The 16,276-nt window shown below is 36.8% G+C and overlaps 1 protein-coding gene across 7 annotated transcripts in view; it reads left to right on the forward strand.

Annotated features, from left to right (window-relative positions):
* Positions 1-5,968, forward strand: part of KTN1 (kinectin 1) — a 109,572-nt gene extending 103,604 nt beyond the window's left edge. For all 7 annotated transcript variants that reach the window (XM_030929781.1, XM_030929783.1, XM_030929784.1 and 4 more), the window contains 2 exons: positions 969-1,089; positions 5,483-5,968. In XM_030929781.1, the coding sequence (XP_030785641.1) occupies positions 969-1,089; positions 5,483-5,487 (126 nt within the window). In that variant the 3' untranslated portion in view covers positions 5,488-5,968. The remainder of the gene's footprint in view (positions 1-968; positions 1,090-5,482) is intronic.
* The last annotated feature ends 10,308 nt before the right edge of the window (positions 5,969-16,276 follow it).

Here is a 16,276-nt window from a genome sequence, read left to right on the forward strand (position 1 = left end):
CATTTTTGCTTAGTGAGGTATGTTAATTTTAAGGTTTGTGTTGAGAGGTATGGAGCAGTGGTCCCCAATCCCTGGACTGTGGACAGGTAACAGTCAGTGGCTTGTTAGGAACCAGGCCACACAGCAGGACATGAGTGGTGGGCGAATGAGCATTACTGCCTGAGCTCTGCCTCCTGTCAGATCAGCGGCAGCATTAGATTCTCATAGGAGTGCAAACCCTATTTTGAACTGCATGCTCCTTTTGAGAATCTAATGCCTGATGATGTGAGGTAGAACAGTTTCATCCCGAAACCTTCCTCCCCTCACCCATCTGTGGAAAAATTGTCTTTCACAAAACTGGTCCCTGGTGCCAAAAAGTTTGGGTGTCACTGGCTTAGAGTATAGACTCTGGAGCTAGACTGCCTACATTTGAATCCTGGCTCTGCCACTTAGTAGCTATGAGAATTTGGGCAAATCTTTAGCGACTCTGTGCTTTAGTTGCCCCATCTGTAAAAGGCAATGATAATAGTACCTATCCTGTATAGGGTTTTTGAAAGAAGTAAATGAGTTAATACATAAAAACACTTAAAATAGGTGGTACTTAAACAGTGCCTGGCACTTACTTAGTAAGAGCTCAGTATATATTAACTTTTTTTGCTGTTTGGAGTGTGCTTTCTTTTGTGGGGCAAATTTTTTCTCTGAATGAAAAAATGGATATATTTCTGATATTCATAGATTCTGGATTTTTTTTTCTTTTGTGGCCAAGTGACAACATTTATAATGCAGTTTTCTTTGGTGCCAACTAGTTTGCACCACTAGTTAGCAAACAGTATTTCTCTATGTGTTTTTTGCTGCTGTTGATTTTCATGTCGTTGTTCAGATTTTTAAATGTTTGTATTTAAATCAGCAGTATAACATTTTCTGTTGTTTGGTTGTACATTTCTTTTCCTTGTGTATGGAGTTTATCATCACTTCCATTTTCTTTTCAGGAGTCTTCTGAGAAGGAGACAATGTCTGTAAGTCTAAATCAGACTGTAACACAGTTACAGCAATTGCTTCAGGCAGTAAACCAACAGCTCACAAAGGAGAAAGAGCACTACCAGGTGTTAGGTAAGGACAACTGAAATATTGTTGTCTATGGGTAATTGACATTAGGTGTATGTGTAATGTATATTTACATAAATAAAGGAAACTCACTTCACTAGAGGAAATACTCCTTCTTTATCTCTCTCAGAACTTCCAGATGATAGCCTTTAGCTTTCTTGGAGCTTTAGTTCTATTTTGTGCATATTTTGAAGGTCTTGTAGCTTGGAGGGGTTATCTTTGCCTCCTTTGACCTTTGTATCAAACAGATTCTTTTGTAACTTGGCTGCCTGGGTTTGTGTTTGTTGCGTTAATACCTGCAACTGCTTTGGTAGTTTATTCTGTCTGTGACCTTTTCTCCCCGCTCCCTTCCTTCTTCCTTTTCTCCCTCCCACAATAAAATGACCATAACATTTTAACTGAGGTAAGATTGCTGAACTGAAAGTAAAGTCACCACATTTTCTTAAAATTGAAAGCTGATTTTTATTTAAGTTTGCTTTTGTTAGGTAATCTAAGAAATTCATTCATTAGCTCCTGAAGTGAGATTTTTACTTGAGGATAAGTAAACCCATAATTAACCAAGTCATGTTACGAGCTTTTATTGTCTATATTACCTTGGAAGGCTCAGGTTTGGTAGCATTTTAAAATGACTTGTATTCTAGCTGGTGAGTGCAGTTTTTGTTTTTCTGGTTGTAGGTTTTTTTTTTTTTTTTTTTTCCTAGTTGCTACCTGGATTTTACCTGTTTTATGAATAACTGAAGTCACACTGCCTAGAGCGTAATTAGAGTATTCAAATATGCACTGAATACTTCAGATATTCTTCTTTTGAAGCTATTTTCTCTAAAATAATCCTGATATCCTGGAGACCCTGAGGGGCAACTCATCACTGAATTATTCCTTTCAGAACCTCTGATAATACTGTGTTGGGCTATACAAGGCCTCAGGGAGAGCTTAGGTGTCCTGGAAAAGTTGGGATGGACTTCCATTTTGATGTTACAGGAGCATTTTGTCTCACTTTAGAGTGATCATCCTCTGGCCTACCTTGACACACGCTCTCCTTCAAAATGCTAATTCAGGTCAGTTATTTCTAACATGACTTTCCATATAATAAGCCCAGCTCATTCTTCAACATATCAGCAAAAGTAATTAAGCCTCATCCCAAATCTTTCATCCTTGGTAAGCTGACTTCTCCAGTTTCCCAGTGTAAAAATTCTGCCACATTTCCTCGCTTTTCCAAATTAGGAAATAACCTTGCTTCCTAGGGAAACTATTCCTTCTCTCCTTCCCAGGACTTCAGCCTTATTCTTTCCACTGGCTCCCTCTGTTCAGTCTTGAAAACATGCCCAGATGGCTTATTTTAACCTTGTACTTCCTTCAGGTTACCACCCTTACTTTTGACTTTTTTATTGTTTAGTATTCTTAAGAAAATACTCTCTTAGTATCTACTTATTTATTGTTATTGATTACTTTATCTGCTCTAGAATGGCTTTTCTTCCTGCTATTCCAATGAAATCATTTTTACAAAAATCATTAATGATCACTAATTGCTAGATCCAATATAGGCCCTTCTTTTGCATATGATAAGATACTGAAAGTACTTATGAAATATGTCAGAAATGCTGACGTTAGACCTTTGTGTTATAAGGGAAGGGTTTCATTTCTAGAGAGCTTAAACAATGAAAAGATTGCCTATTATCCCTTGCTTTTAGACCTAAGCAATATTCTGTCTTTAGCACCTCATAGATGTTCTTTAATATTTTCCTTTTCTTCCTAAATACATAGTCTACTCATTTTAAGTCTTAGGAACTATTTTTGGCTTGTCAGTTGCCACATTTGTTTTAATTGTATTACATTTGAGACTTATATGAGTCATTGATATTAACACTTTTTCTTGATTTACAAAATTGTAGTAATTTATTAAAATATATCTGTATACCCTCACAACACAGTTGGCAGGCAGCTCCCCTAAGTGATAGTGCCACATTTTTTTGTCAGCTGATAAACATAAGTCCAAGTTTGGCAAGTGGGTGGTTGACAGTATTATATCATGAATGATAGGCTGGATTGTTATGAAAATAGAGGCCCACCAGGCCCTCTCGAACTTCATTCCCTAGGCTCTACCTGGCATTGACGTTGATAATTCTTCCTTATGTACTTATGTTTTGGTTCCCATAGCTCTTTTTTATACCCTTTAAATGTTTGTGTTACCCTCAGGTTTTTATCCTTAGCTATCATTTTGCTACATATATTCTCCCTCCTGTGTACTCTATTTAAACTGACACGAGATAATTAAATTGAAAATACACATTTCTTAATCATTAGAATGTAGGTAGTAGGTTAATATATCTGATGTCAAGAAACCTTTAAAAATATACACAAGTACATATGAATTGTTTATGATAATGCTGCACATATTTCAATAAAGGGAGAGTTTTTAAAAACAAGTATGTAAGAGATAATATGCAGTAATATAGTTTTTCTAAATCCTGATACATAATACTTAACGTTTCTTAGAGCTGTAGGGGTAGGTGTATTTAACTGATATCTTTAATTTGTGAAAACTTTTCTTTTGGAAATTTTTTTCCCCATTGCCTGTTTTTCCTCTCCCCCCATCAAATAAAAGGCTACCATCCTCCTCTTTCCATTTGGGGGGAGTGGGAGATTGATTAAGATACCTTTTATATGAATTGACAGTATTGGCATTTTTATAATATACTTTTTTGTTCTCAGATATCTACTCTTTATGTTTCACATTTGCCTGGTTTCTAAGTATTCTAGGTGTATTTCTAACCAAATGAGAAAACTTTATTATCCCAGGTTACCTTATCTTGGAACCAGTTTGTAGAATCCTGTTGAGGGAGGATGATAATTTAAATAGCTGATACTTCATGAGTATGCCTGTAAGCATAAGCATGCTTCCAACATGTAGCAACTCGTTTAACTTCACAACCACCCTGTGCGTTAGGTAGGTAGGTATTATTATTCCCATGTTACAACAGACCCAAAGAGATTCTATAACTTGTCCATGGTCATAGAGCTAATAAATGGATGAGCTGGGGTTTAAATCAAGGTACTTTGGGCACAGAGCTTGTGTTCTTAATCAGTGCTTTTCTTCTCCCTAATTCAGGCACTGTGTTCCCTGATCTCTTTTGTCACTGTTTTCTTTTCTCCTCATTTTGTCTTTTTTTTTTTTTTTTGGCCAGCCTCTTACAAGTTTTGTCAGTTGATTCTGACTTTTTCCTAAAGTTGATATTTGATTTATCAGTAGTGTATTGGAGAGGCTTACAGTATTATCCAGAAGAAATGGAGGTGAAGCTCTGTGTGTGCTCTCTCTACTCCCTGTAGCAAATAGATTCTTATGTGATTCAGTCGTCTGTTGTTTCTGAAAGAAAAAGTCCTTTCATAGTGCTCCTGAAGTACAAGAGTTAATGCTGTGGAGAAAAACTTACCTTGTTTCTACACTGAACCTTGGCTATCATATGGATCAGGTTTTCATTTTCAGTAATATGTTTACATAGCACTTGAGAGTTTAATGTCCTAGTGATCTTTTTAGACTTTCCGATCAACTGTTAATAGCCAGGGATAACTTTGCTTTTTAATTTTCCAATTGCTTCTTTCCTCTAAACTTTTTATTTTGAAAAATTTCACACATAAAGTTGAAAGAATAGTACAGCACCCGTAAACCCTCCACCTGCGCCATCTTTTTGTTGTTGTTAAACTGAAAGTAAATTTTAGTCATTATGACATTTTATCTCTAAGTACTTTAGCACACATCTCTGAAAACAAGACATTGTTTTACCAATCAGTAGTACCATTATTACATCCAAAAAGAGGAAACAGTAGTTACGTACTATCCAATATTAAACTGTTATTCACATTTTGTCCGTTGTACCCAATATAGCTTTTTAACTATTTTCCGCAAACTAGAATCCAAGGCAAAATTTAACATGTTGTGTTTGATTAAGTCCTCTTAGTCTCTCTGATGGCTTTTGAAGTTTAATTTCTGTAGTCATCTGACTTAGAAAACTTCATATGACCTACAAAAAAAAAATCTATGTCTGCTCTTTTAAATTATTTATTCACTGGGGTAAGATTGTATTCAACCTCTTTTCAGTCAGTCACTTTAGCTTTACATTCTCTTGAGTAGGACTAATAAAAATGGATTACCAGTGTTGTTCTCTTAAATGTTTTCTAACATAATTCGGCTCACATTTAAAAATACCTACCTAAAAGCTTGTTTCCTTTGAATCCTGAGATTTTTCTCATTTTGATCACCATTAGTGTGAATTGCTTTGAGCCTAGTTGAAAGGGCCATGCTAGATCAAATGGAATATGTACTTTTGGTGTTTGACAGATGTCTTCTGATTGCCTTCTGTTGCTTTGTTTTAAAGTGAAATTCATTCTTTCTGATCTTTTACAGAGTGAAGTAATTGGGAAACTGTTCATTTGAGGATAAAAAAGGCATTGTATTATATTTTGCCAAATTAAAGCCTTATTTATGTTTTCACCCTTTCTACTTTGTCAGAAACACTGAACAGAGTTTTGTCTTTTCTAATCCTTGTTAGACTACTGATTTAAAGAAAGAAAAAAAAAGCCAACTCTGTAGACACCTTCAGAGTTTAGTTTTATAATAAAAACTGTTTGAATAATTAGACCTTTACATTCCTGAAGATAAACATGTAATCTTTTATCTTATTTTGCTCAATAAAATTGTTCAGAAGATCAGAGTGGTAAAGACAATGTAAAATTTAACATTTTAATACTGATGTTGTACACTGTTTTACTTAACATTTTGGGAAGTAACTGCCTCTGACTTCAACTCAAGAAAACACTTTTTTTGTTGCTAATGTAATCGGTTTTTGTAATGGCGTCAGCAAATAAAAGGATGCTTATTATTCAAACTTGACTTGTTCTAATTTTTATTGAGCTTTAACAGATTTCATTAGTAGTACAGATCATTATAATTTAGAATACAGTTATTAATTGCAACTATTCAACAAGGTAAGTTTATGTAGCTTCTATAACCTTTCTAACTGGTGCTCTGGGTCTTCTTCAGTTTGGTCCAATGTAAAGTGCCCAGGAGTGCTGGGGTTTCAGAAAGGACAGAGCAAGCATTTAGGATTTCAGACTTACCACCCACATTTCAGGTAGAGGAGCTCTATTTTTACCATTTCTATAATTTTTTTGAAGTAATAATAATTAACTTTTAGTTTTCTTTTTCAAGCACTGTTACACAGTTTAGATGTGTTATCTTTTTTGTTGAAAGTTTTGTTGTTGTTATTGTTTTTTGATAGAGTCTCACTCTGTTGTCTAGGCAGGAGTGCAGTGGCGTGATCTGGACTTACTGCAACCTCCACCTCCCAGGTTCAAGAGATTCTCATGTAGCTGGGATTACAGGTGTGCGCCACCATGCCTGGCTAATTTTTGTGGTTTTAGTAGAGAGGGGGTTTCACCTTGTTGGCCAGGCTGGTCTTGAACTGCTGACCTCAGGTGATCCACCCATCTTGGCTTCCTAAAGGGCTGGGATTACAGGTGTGAGCCACCGTGTCTGGCGGATGAAAGTTTTTTAAATAATTGGTTAAAAACACTTCAGATGCTAAATAACCACTGAGAAATACTTGGTGCCATTCAGTACTAAAGTACCCATTAGGCTGCACTGTGGTCATCTTGTTATTTTTGTGCACATAACAGTCATGCTTCTGTCATGGGGCCTTTGCATTTTCTGTTCTCTGGGCTTGGAACTCTCCTCTGGAATGTCAGCTTTGGCTTGCTCCTTCACTATGTTGAAATCTGCTTAAATGTCACCCTTCTCATTAATCATTAAGTCTTGCCTGACTATCTACTATCCTTCCTGCCCTCCCTATTCTACCTTATTGTCTGTCATACTTGATATCTACTCCCCTTGCTCCATCAGTAAGGAAGCTCCACAAGGGCAGGAAATATCTCTTTGGTTCTTTGCTGTATCTGTAGCCTGAGACAGTGCCTGATACTTCATTGTGCAAAACTATTTAAATGAATGAATGGATAAAATTCATTTTTGGAGATTGAAGATTATCTAAAGTGGTGTTTCCTAACACTGCACATACAGTATTTCTAAGGCATATAGAAATCAACTGAAGTGACTTCTTAGGGCCAGTGAGGACTGGTGTGGGGATTCACGCTACCTTTTGCTACCTTTGCTGCTTTCAGCAAATCATTGGGAAATTAATCCGAAGGTCAGATAGCATATCATCAGCCTCTTACCTTTGTCCTTTGCCATTGCCTAAAGGTGCTCATGTTGCTGCCACCTGTAACAAACAAATTCTGCCTTCCAAGTTATGATGTCTTCTTACTACTCTTTCTCTCTTCAGAGCTAAGTTCCTCAGAAGAATTGTATAATTCCATTATTTTTTCAACCTCTATGTTTTAATTAAAAAAAATAAATGTCAAAGGACTTTGGGGACACAGTCCAGTCTCCTGTCAGTTTGTATCCCTTCCCTCAACATCCCAACTTTACAGTCATTCATCTTTTGCCTCTGAAGTAGCAGGAAGTTCACAACATTGCCTTTTCTAACTTGACAGCTGTAATTGTTAATGCTTCTTGTATGACATTAAAAGTTGTGTCCCTGATACTTGCATCAATCTGTCCTTTCTCACTACAGAATCACATAGGAAAAAAGCTTATCACACTCTCAGTGATTGTTCAGATATGCAAAGATAATTCTGTGCTCTACGTTCATTCCCCTTACAGTTAAATATTCCCAGCTCCTTAGTTGCACTGAGCGCTTAAAGGCCAAACTAGCCTCCTTGCCTCATTAATCCCCGACCGTTCACCTTCTCCCAGTATATTACAAACCTCTCTCCAGGAGAGGAAGGGAGCATCAAAAGAGAAGGAATCCTGTACCATCAAACTCAAATGACTCTCCTTGCCACTATCACAGTCAACTGAGGCAGAAAGCCCTAAGAAAATTACACATTGAAGAAAGCTTACAGGAAGAGAATAAAGAATAGTCAGGGGCAGACTTCTTGATCCCCAAAAAGAGAAGAGAGAGATGTGGAAGGGAGGAGTGGGGATGCCTGTGAAACCGGCCGTACCCTTGGGTTTGGTGTAGGAAAACTAATTCGTTTCCTGGAGGTAGTGATATTGTGTAAAGCATCCAGGCTTGAGCTGTCTTCCATGTGTGTCACTCTAGCTGCAAGAGGCTATGTGGTGTATAGCTGTGGGCAATAGCTGTATTGCTTACAGAGTTACAGCTAGATTTTTCATGTGTCTTGCATCCCAGGACAGAGACTGCATATGGGAACCTGCCACTTGTGGAATCTGCCCAGGATGAGATGTAGGGAGAAGCAGTTACCACCAGAAGGAGGCCGCAGTTACACCCTCGGTTAAGACATGTTTGTCCCTTGACCTCATTTGGGTCCCCGGAAAAGGGAGGGCAAAGGAGGAATGAAAGAAAAGACGATTCCTTGTTGACTGTATTAAAGCCGGGGGCAGATGGGAGATGGGTTATTACACTGGATTGGACTGGACTTGTATTAACCAAAGTTACAGAACAGCTGTGGGGTCTGCTTAGGATGTCCAGAAAAGGGAGACTCCGCAAAACATGGTTGAAGACTATGGTTGGGAAAGGACACTAAGTTCTTAGGCTGTTCTGCAACCTGAGTGGTAGATTTTTTTTCTTGACTAAATTTTTGTCATTTTTATTTTCCTAAAAAATCTGGCCATTTTATATTTGTTGGCAGAGTTCTACCAGGCAACCAATGTGCTACTTGTACAACCTATCACATGCCAGACGTTTTTTAAGCAGTTACATTAGTTCATTTAATCTTTCCTAGAGTTTAACTGGCCAGGGGATTGTGCTTTCATCATCTTCATTTTATAGATAAGGAAACTGAGGCACAGGGAGGATAATTAAATTATCCAAGGTCTCACAGCTACTAAGTAGAGGAACCAGGTTTCCAACCTCCAACCTAAGCTGTCTGGCTTGATTGCCTTATATATACTCATTAAAAAAAATTTTGTATATATGTGCGTATACATTTATAAATGTGAGTGTAACTATATATATAAATTACTAATTTTTAAAATTAGACTATACCTAGTCTTACAATTTTTTTTTTTTTTTTTTGAGATGGAGTCTTCCTCTGTCGCCCAGGCTGGAGTGCAGTGGCCAGATCTCAGCTCACTGCAAACTCTGCCTCCCGGGTTTACGCCATTCTCCTGCCTCAGCCTCCCAAGTAGCTGAGACTACAGGCGCCCGCCACCTCGCCCGGCTAGTTTTTTGTATTTTTTAGTAGAGACGTGGTTTCACCGTGTTAGCCAGGATGGTCTTGATCTTGTGACCTTGTGATCCGCCCGTCTCGGCCTCGCAAAGTGCTGAGATTACAGGCTTGAGCCACCGCGCCTGGCCTAGTCTTACAATTTTAAAATTTACTCATTTGTTCCTGATGTTAAGGTGCCTTCTCTCATTTTGTCTTGATTCTACTTTGCAAGGGATTGCCTACCTTTGTGGTTCTCAAAAGTATGGTTTGCAGACCCCTGGGAGTTTGCAAGGGCAAACATAATTTTCATAATAAGACATTATTTGCCTTTTTCACCATACTGACATCTGCGCTGAATGGTGCCTCAGCAAGTGTTAAAGCAGTGGCTCCCAACTGTGGTGTTAGTTACTGTATTTACACCACTACTCACCCCAGTAAAAGTCCTGCTACAATATCAAAGTCACCTGAGAATGTCTTCTGATGCGATCAGTAGTGATGGTAATGAATGTGGTTTTGTGATATGTGTAAAATGTGTCAACATTTGGAAGATCTGTATAACTCAGTGAACCAGTATTTTCCAAATGATCAATGCACAGTGTTACAAAGTCATGTGTGGGTGAAAGATCCCTTCAAAAAGCAAGACAGGGCTGGGCATGGTGGCAGGCACCTGTAATCCCAGCTACTCAGGAGGCTGATGTGGGAGAATCACTTGAACCTGGGAGGCGGAGGATGCAGTGAGCCGAGATTGTGCCACTGCACTCCAGCCTGGGTGACAAGAGTGAAGCTCCATCTCAAAAAAAAAAAAAAAAAAAAGGGCAAGACAAACCAATGGATTTTAATGTAACAGTGCAAAAAGTTCATTGATGTCGTTTCAAACTCCATATTGTGATTAATCTTTAATAAATTACCGCTTGAATTTGGCTGTAGCATTAAAGAATATCCACAGTTGTCTGAATGGCTGCTTTTTTTCCAAGGATATGTCTGTGTGAGGCCAGATGTTTTTCATACACTTCAACCAAAACAACATATCACAACAGATTGAATTCAGAAGCAGTTGCCTTCTATTAGGCCAGGAATTAAAGAGATTTACAAGGCCAGGTGCAGTGGCTCATGACTGTCATTACAGCACTATGGAAGCCCGGAGTGGGAGGATACCTTGAGGAGGCCAGGAGTTCAAGAGCAGCCTAGGCAACATAGGGAGACCCCCCCCCCCCCTCTACAAAAAAGATTTGCAAGTATGTAAAGCCATGTCACTTTTCTTATTTTATCTTTTGAGTTTTGGAAAATGAAGTTATAGTTCATGAAAATATGTTCAGTATATTGTTAAATTAGTAAACTTCCAATTTTCTTGGTTTTAATTTCTAGTACATTGAATATTGATAGAAACAACAAAAGTTTTTAAGTCTAAAGCAGTTCTGAGATCAAAAACTTGAGTCACTGATCTGGCATGTTGGTTTATTTTTCCAACAGTTTTAAATTATACTGGACAACTTAGCACTATTTTTTATGTGTTTTATTTTATATTCAATTCATTTATGTTTTTATACTTTTTATTCTTTTTATTTTCTTTGCCAACTTACCTGTAAATTTTAATTCATTTATTTTCAGTTCCTGTTTTCTAATAATTTAGGCTATATATTTTCCTCTGGACTTCTTTACCTGCATCTCAGATTTTGATACATAGGTATTCTGTTGTATTCCAGTTTTTAATTTTTTTAATTTGTAAGTATTTCAAACATATAGAAAAGCATAGAAAATAAGAGAAAAAGCCTGTGTTCCTCCACCTTTTGTTTGCTTGAATTTTTTAAATAAAAGAAAACATTAGCTACAGTTGAAACATCTTGTATAACCCCCATCCCATTTCCCTCCATTTTCGGAGGTATCCACTGCACTGAAGCTGAGATTTATCATTTAATTTCATATTGTTATCAATTAATACCATAGGTAGGTATCCATAACTAATGTAATACTATTGAGCATGTTTTCAAAATTTATATAAATCGTTCTGCCATTTGCTTTATTCATTCAATATTAACTTTAAAATTTATTCATTTTAAACTATGAATATGCCACAATTTATACATTCCTCTGCTAAGGGACATGTAAGTTGTCATCAGTTTATGCAAATTTTATGTAATTTTCAGTTGGGCTTTAAGCTTTTTTTTTTCGGAGTGTTACATATTTTTCACATGCATAGATTTTTAAAGGATCCTTTTCTAATATTGCATTTGTGTCAGTGAATATGACCTATATGACACCAATTTCCTGAATTTGTGGAGACTTCAAAAAGAAATTATAAACCAAAAAAAAAAATTTATTTAGTCTTGATTTAGAATAAGAATGTGTCAAGAAGAATGTGAAGCTTTGGCAGGAAATGATCTCATTATCTGAAAGTTTGAGTTTTCAAGTTACTATACCAGGCTGGTTATTGCCTTCTTCAGTTAAAAAATAAGAGAGAGTTGGGGAATATTTATTTTCCAGTGATCTCAGAACACAGGAAACAGAGTCAGATAGGTGGAGAAAGGTCTTATTTACATTTGCATTTCTGCGTTGTCTCTCGCTTTTGCTATGAAGAATCTAGCAGTTTTGAGTTTATGAGTCAATAGCAGGTTCTTCCTGAGCTATTCAATACAGAGTTCTTGGGATTTCATCCAGTGCCAAATACAAAGTTCCTGTTTATCTAGTGAATGCAGTATTCATTTCAAAATACATAAAATATGTCATTGTTGAGTTAATCCACAGACTGTAGTTATAGGAAATGGAAATTTGCTTACTTATGTTGATGAATTGTGTTGGTAAGTTCTGTTGCCACCTGAATTGTGCAGGCTTATCAAACCTCTGCATCTAGTTTTTCTCCTTGCTAGCTATGTAAATAAAATAAAAACGTGATGGTGTTAGTCACTTCTTGCATTGCCGTAAAGAAATACCCGTGGCAGGGTAATGTATAAGGAAAAGCTTAGTTGGCTCACGGTTCTGCAGACTGTACAGAAAGCAGGGTACTGGCATCTGCTTCTGGTGAGACTTCAGGAAGCCTATAATCATGGCAGAAAGTAAAGAGGGAGCCAGAGTATTGCATGGCAAGCAGGAGCAGGAGAGAAGGGGAAGGGGCTGCGCACTTTTAAACAACCAGATCTCGCGTCAACTAACTGAGCAAGAACTCACTCATCATGCTAACTAAGCAAATCATGAGGAGTCTGCCCCAGTGATCCGAATGCTTCCTGCTAGGCCCTACCTCCACTGAGGATTACAGTTCAACATGGATTTGGAGGGGACAAACATCCAAACTGTATCAGTGACTAGCAAATTCTAACCTAAATGCAATAATACAAGTTTTCTTTAACAATTCCTTTGTTGCCAGTTATATAGTCAATATCTGTAAATGTTCCAAACTATTGAAAGTATGTTTTATATTTGTTAAATTCAAATTTGTTGATTGATACATTCCCAGTTCCCAAACTGTTTCTGCTTCAGTGGGTGTGGGTTAGGGTTCAAGAATCTGCATTTCAAACAAACTCCCAGCAGCTAATGCTGCTGGTTTGGGGAACACACTGAAAGTTATGCATATGGTTTTCAATTTGCCTTTCTTCTTTTGCAGTTTCTTCACAGTTTCTTATTAAATGAGTGTTCTTATTTTCAAGGTTTTAAAATATTTACTAAGTATTTTTATACCATTTCTATAAATTCTACAAATTTGGAGAGGAACAGAGATTGCAACATGTGCTTGGCTCCAGTTGGTGGTTCTCTTGGTGTTTCTTGATATTTTCTCATCATGTCACACAGGGAATTTTTTTTCAGAAATAAGTCAAATTTAAGCTTTTTTCCTCTTCAGTGAATTTCTTTATTATCCGCCCCCACAAAGTCTGAATATGCATGAATGCTGTTCTCCTCCAATTGACCAATATTATGATTTTTATCCCCTTGAAGAAGGAATTGCTTGGAATAATGTAAGATGAGAAAAATGTTAAGTTTTTCCCATTTTTGGTAACAAGGACAGGGTGGTTTATTCACCTAATACTATGAGGACAAATAGGAACCCAAGAACAAAAGTTTTTATGGGATCTTAGCCCTAATGTTCTGTTAGGTAACGGTCTCTATAGACTTAGTCTTCTGTTAGAATAGATAAACATGTCCAGTCAGATGAAACAGGTTTTTTTCCTGACAACTAATCCTGGTAACTTTCTGCCTGTATCTTGACACCTATTTTGAATAAACTAGCTTGCATTTCCTACCCACATTTGCATGGAGAATAGAGAACTTTTGCACATGTGCTGAGCACCTGGTTTTAATATCATGAGTAGCCTTAACACATAATTGCCCCAGTTTCTATTCACTCTTACAATGGCCTAGGAAGGAGTTAACTTTACAATTTTTAACTGGATTGTGACTGATGCTTCTATAAAGCGATTAACATGTATTATTAGTAATAATTACAACAAAATAATGGCAGTTATAATAATTGCAAATATTTATTGAGTGCTGTTTTCCAGGTGCCATGCTTAGTGTTTTAAATGCATGTTTCATTTTGCTACTGGTGCGTTGGAAGGTTATCTAGAAAGTTGTATTCCTTTAGGAGTTTATTCTTTGGAGTCTTTATAGAGCTTTCCAGTGCCTAAGTTGAATATTCGGTAATAACTGTTTCTTAAAATTACTTTTGTTTAATATTGATTTGATTGAGAATGACAGTTACAAAATACATGTGAGGTATAAATAAGAATGCGATGAGCACTTGGTTGCCTGCTATCCTAGTTAAAAGAGAGAATGTTACCATTACTTTGAGTTTCCTTGGATATCCTTTTCCAATCCCGTCCAACTCCAACCACTCACAGACATAATCACAATTCCAAATTTGTGTGTGCTATTCCTTTGTTTATTGTAAGTAGTGTTTTTGTATAGGTTTACACATCCAGTAGTATATTATTTAGTTTTATATGCTTTTGACCTTTACTAAGATGGATGATTAATGTGATGTGCCTTTTTTGTTCAACATTATTCTATGAGAGTCACAAATATGGTTGCATATAGTTTGAGTTCCTTCTTCTTTTCCCTTTCTCTTTCCCCTCTCTTTTTTCCTCTTCCCCCTTCATCTTCCTATATAATGTTTTATTGAGGGAATACACCAAAATTTCCTTATCCATCTGTTCTAAATGGACAGTAACAGGGTTCATTTTTAAGAATATGAGCTATTGTGAATAATGGTGCTATGTATATTCTGGTACATATATTTTTGGGTATGAGGATATGAGCTTTTCTAGGGTATATACCTAGGGATGGAACTTTGGCTTATAGAATATGCACATGTTCCATTTTAATAGGAACCACTAGACTGTTTTCTGTAGTGATTGTTTTAATTTACATTTCCATAAAAAGTATGTGGGAGTTTCTATTGCTCTATAACTTCACAACACTTGGTATTATTCTACAAATCATTTTTCTTTTGCCAATATAGTGGGAGTTAACTGAGATCTCATGGTTTGTTTTTAAACCGTTTTATTAAAATATAATGGATGTAGAATAAATCGCACATATATGTACAGTTGGATAAATTTTGCAATATGAACCACAATCAAGATAATGAGCATAAACATTACCCACAAAAGATTTCTTGTGTATCTTTGTAACTTGTCTTCTCCCCCACTTTCCTGTCCCCAAGCAACTCCTGTTACGCCTTCTGTCTCTCTATGGTAATATGCAGTTTTGAGAATCATATAGTAGGTGCTTATTTTTTGTCTGGCATCTTTCACTCAACATAATAAAAATCAATAGTCTCTTTTATTTCTGAGTACATGGCATTGTATGTATATACTACAGTTGATTTATCTGTTCATTTATAGATGAATGTTTGTATTTTTCCAGTTTTTGCCTACTATAAATAAAGCTGCTATCAACATGTATATACAAGACTTGTACTTAAGTGTTCTTAAAAACATAAACCAAAATACCAAGCTATAACTGAACATTAAGAGATGTCCACCAGGATAATCTGTATCAGTCTTTTGCACAGATCATTATTTTAGTAAACAGGGCTTCTCCAGCCATCAAATCATGGAAAAGGAAGATTATTAGGGAGTGATAATTTGGGATATGGTGAGCAGGAGGGAGTCAGGGGACAGCATCGCTGCATTGCCCATCAGTCTCTCCCCTTCAGAAGTCACTCTTTGACTTCATTTTCCTAGCTCCCTCCTGCCAAGGCACTGTGTCTGGAGCTGATCCACCTTCCTATTGATATTCTTTGTGATCTTTGTTTCTTTTTTTTGCTACAGCAGTAATAACAATAGTTAACATATGTCGAACTTTCCATGTGCTACCTCCTTTCTCCCTAATGGTTTATCCTCACCCCATTTTACCCTCACAGCAACTCCAGGAAGTCAATAATGTTTCTCATTCTCCCTGCCTCATAGGGCTGCTATAAGGGTGAGGTAAGAGAATGCTCATAAAGCACTCAGGCTAGTGTCTGGAACATAAACTTAATGTATGTTAGCTGTTACTATTGTTTTTAAAATGGTTGCCTGGATACTAAACCTCTCTCTGTAACCATTATCTTTATAATAAATGTACCCTTTATCTGGCCCCTGGCCTCTGAGGGCTTTGGGCACCAGTTCGCGTTTTCCAAAAAATCTTTTCCAGGATTGCAAAGGGCTGGGAGAGGCCAGGAGTGAAATAGAGAACCCCTCACGGTCAGGCTTCCAACTTTGCATTAAAGAAAGCATATTGAATAAAATTTTCTCTTCTCCCTCCTAAGATCTCACTAAAATGATAATAGAAGAATTATAAAAAGGTATAAACGAGACATTTTCAGATAAATGAAAACTAAGAGAATTTATCACCCATACACCAGCACTATAAGAAGTGCTAAATGCAGTTCCCTGTAGCTGGAGGTAAAGGTAAATGACACCAGATGAAAACTTGAATGCATAGGAAGAAATGAAGAGTTCCCAAAAGGCAAAATATGTGAAAATATAAAGACTATCCTTTT

The sequence above is a fragment of the Rhinopithecus roxellana genome, chromosome 5, assembly GCF_007565055.1.
Source record: "Rhinopithecus roxellana isolate Shanxi Qingling chromosome 5, ASM756505v1, whole genome shotgun sequence".
NCBI lineage: Eukaryota > Metazoa > Chordata > Mammalia > Primates > Cercopithecidae > Rhinopithecus > Rhinopithecus roxellana.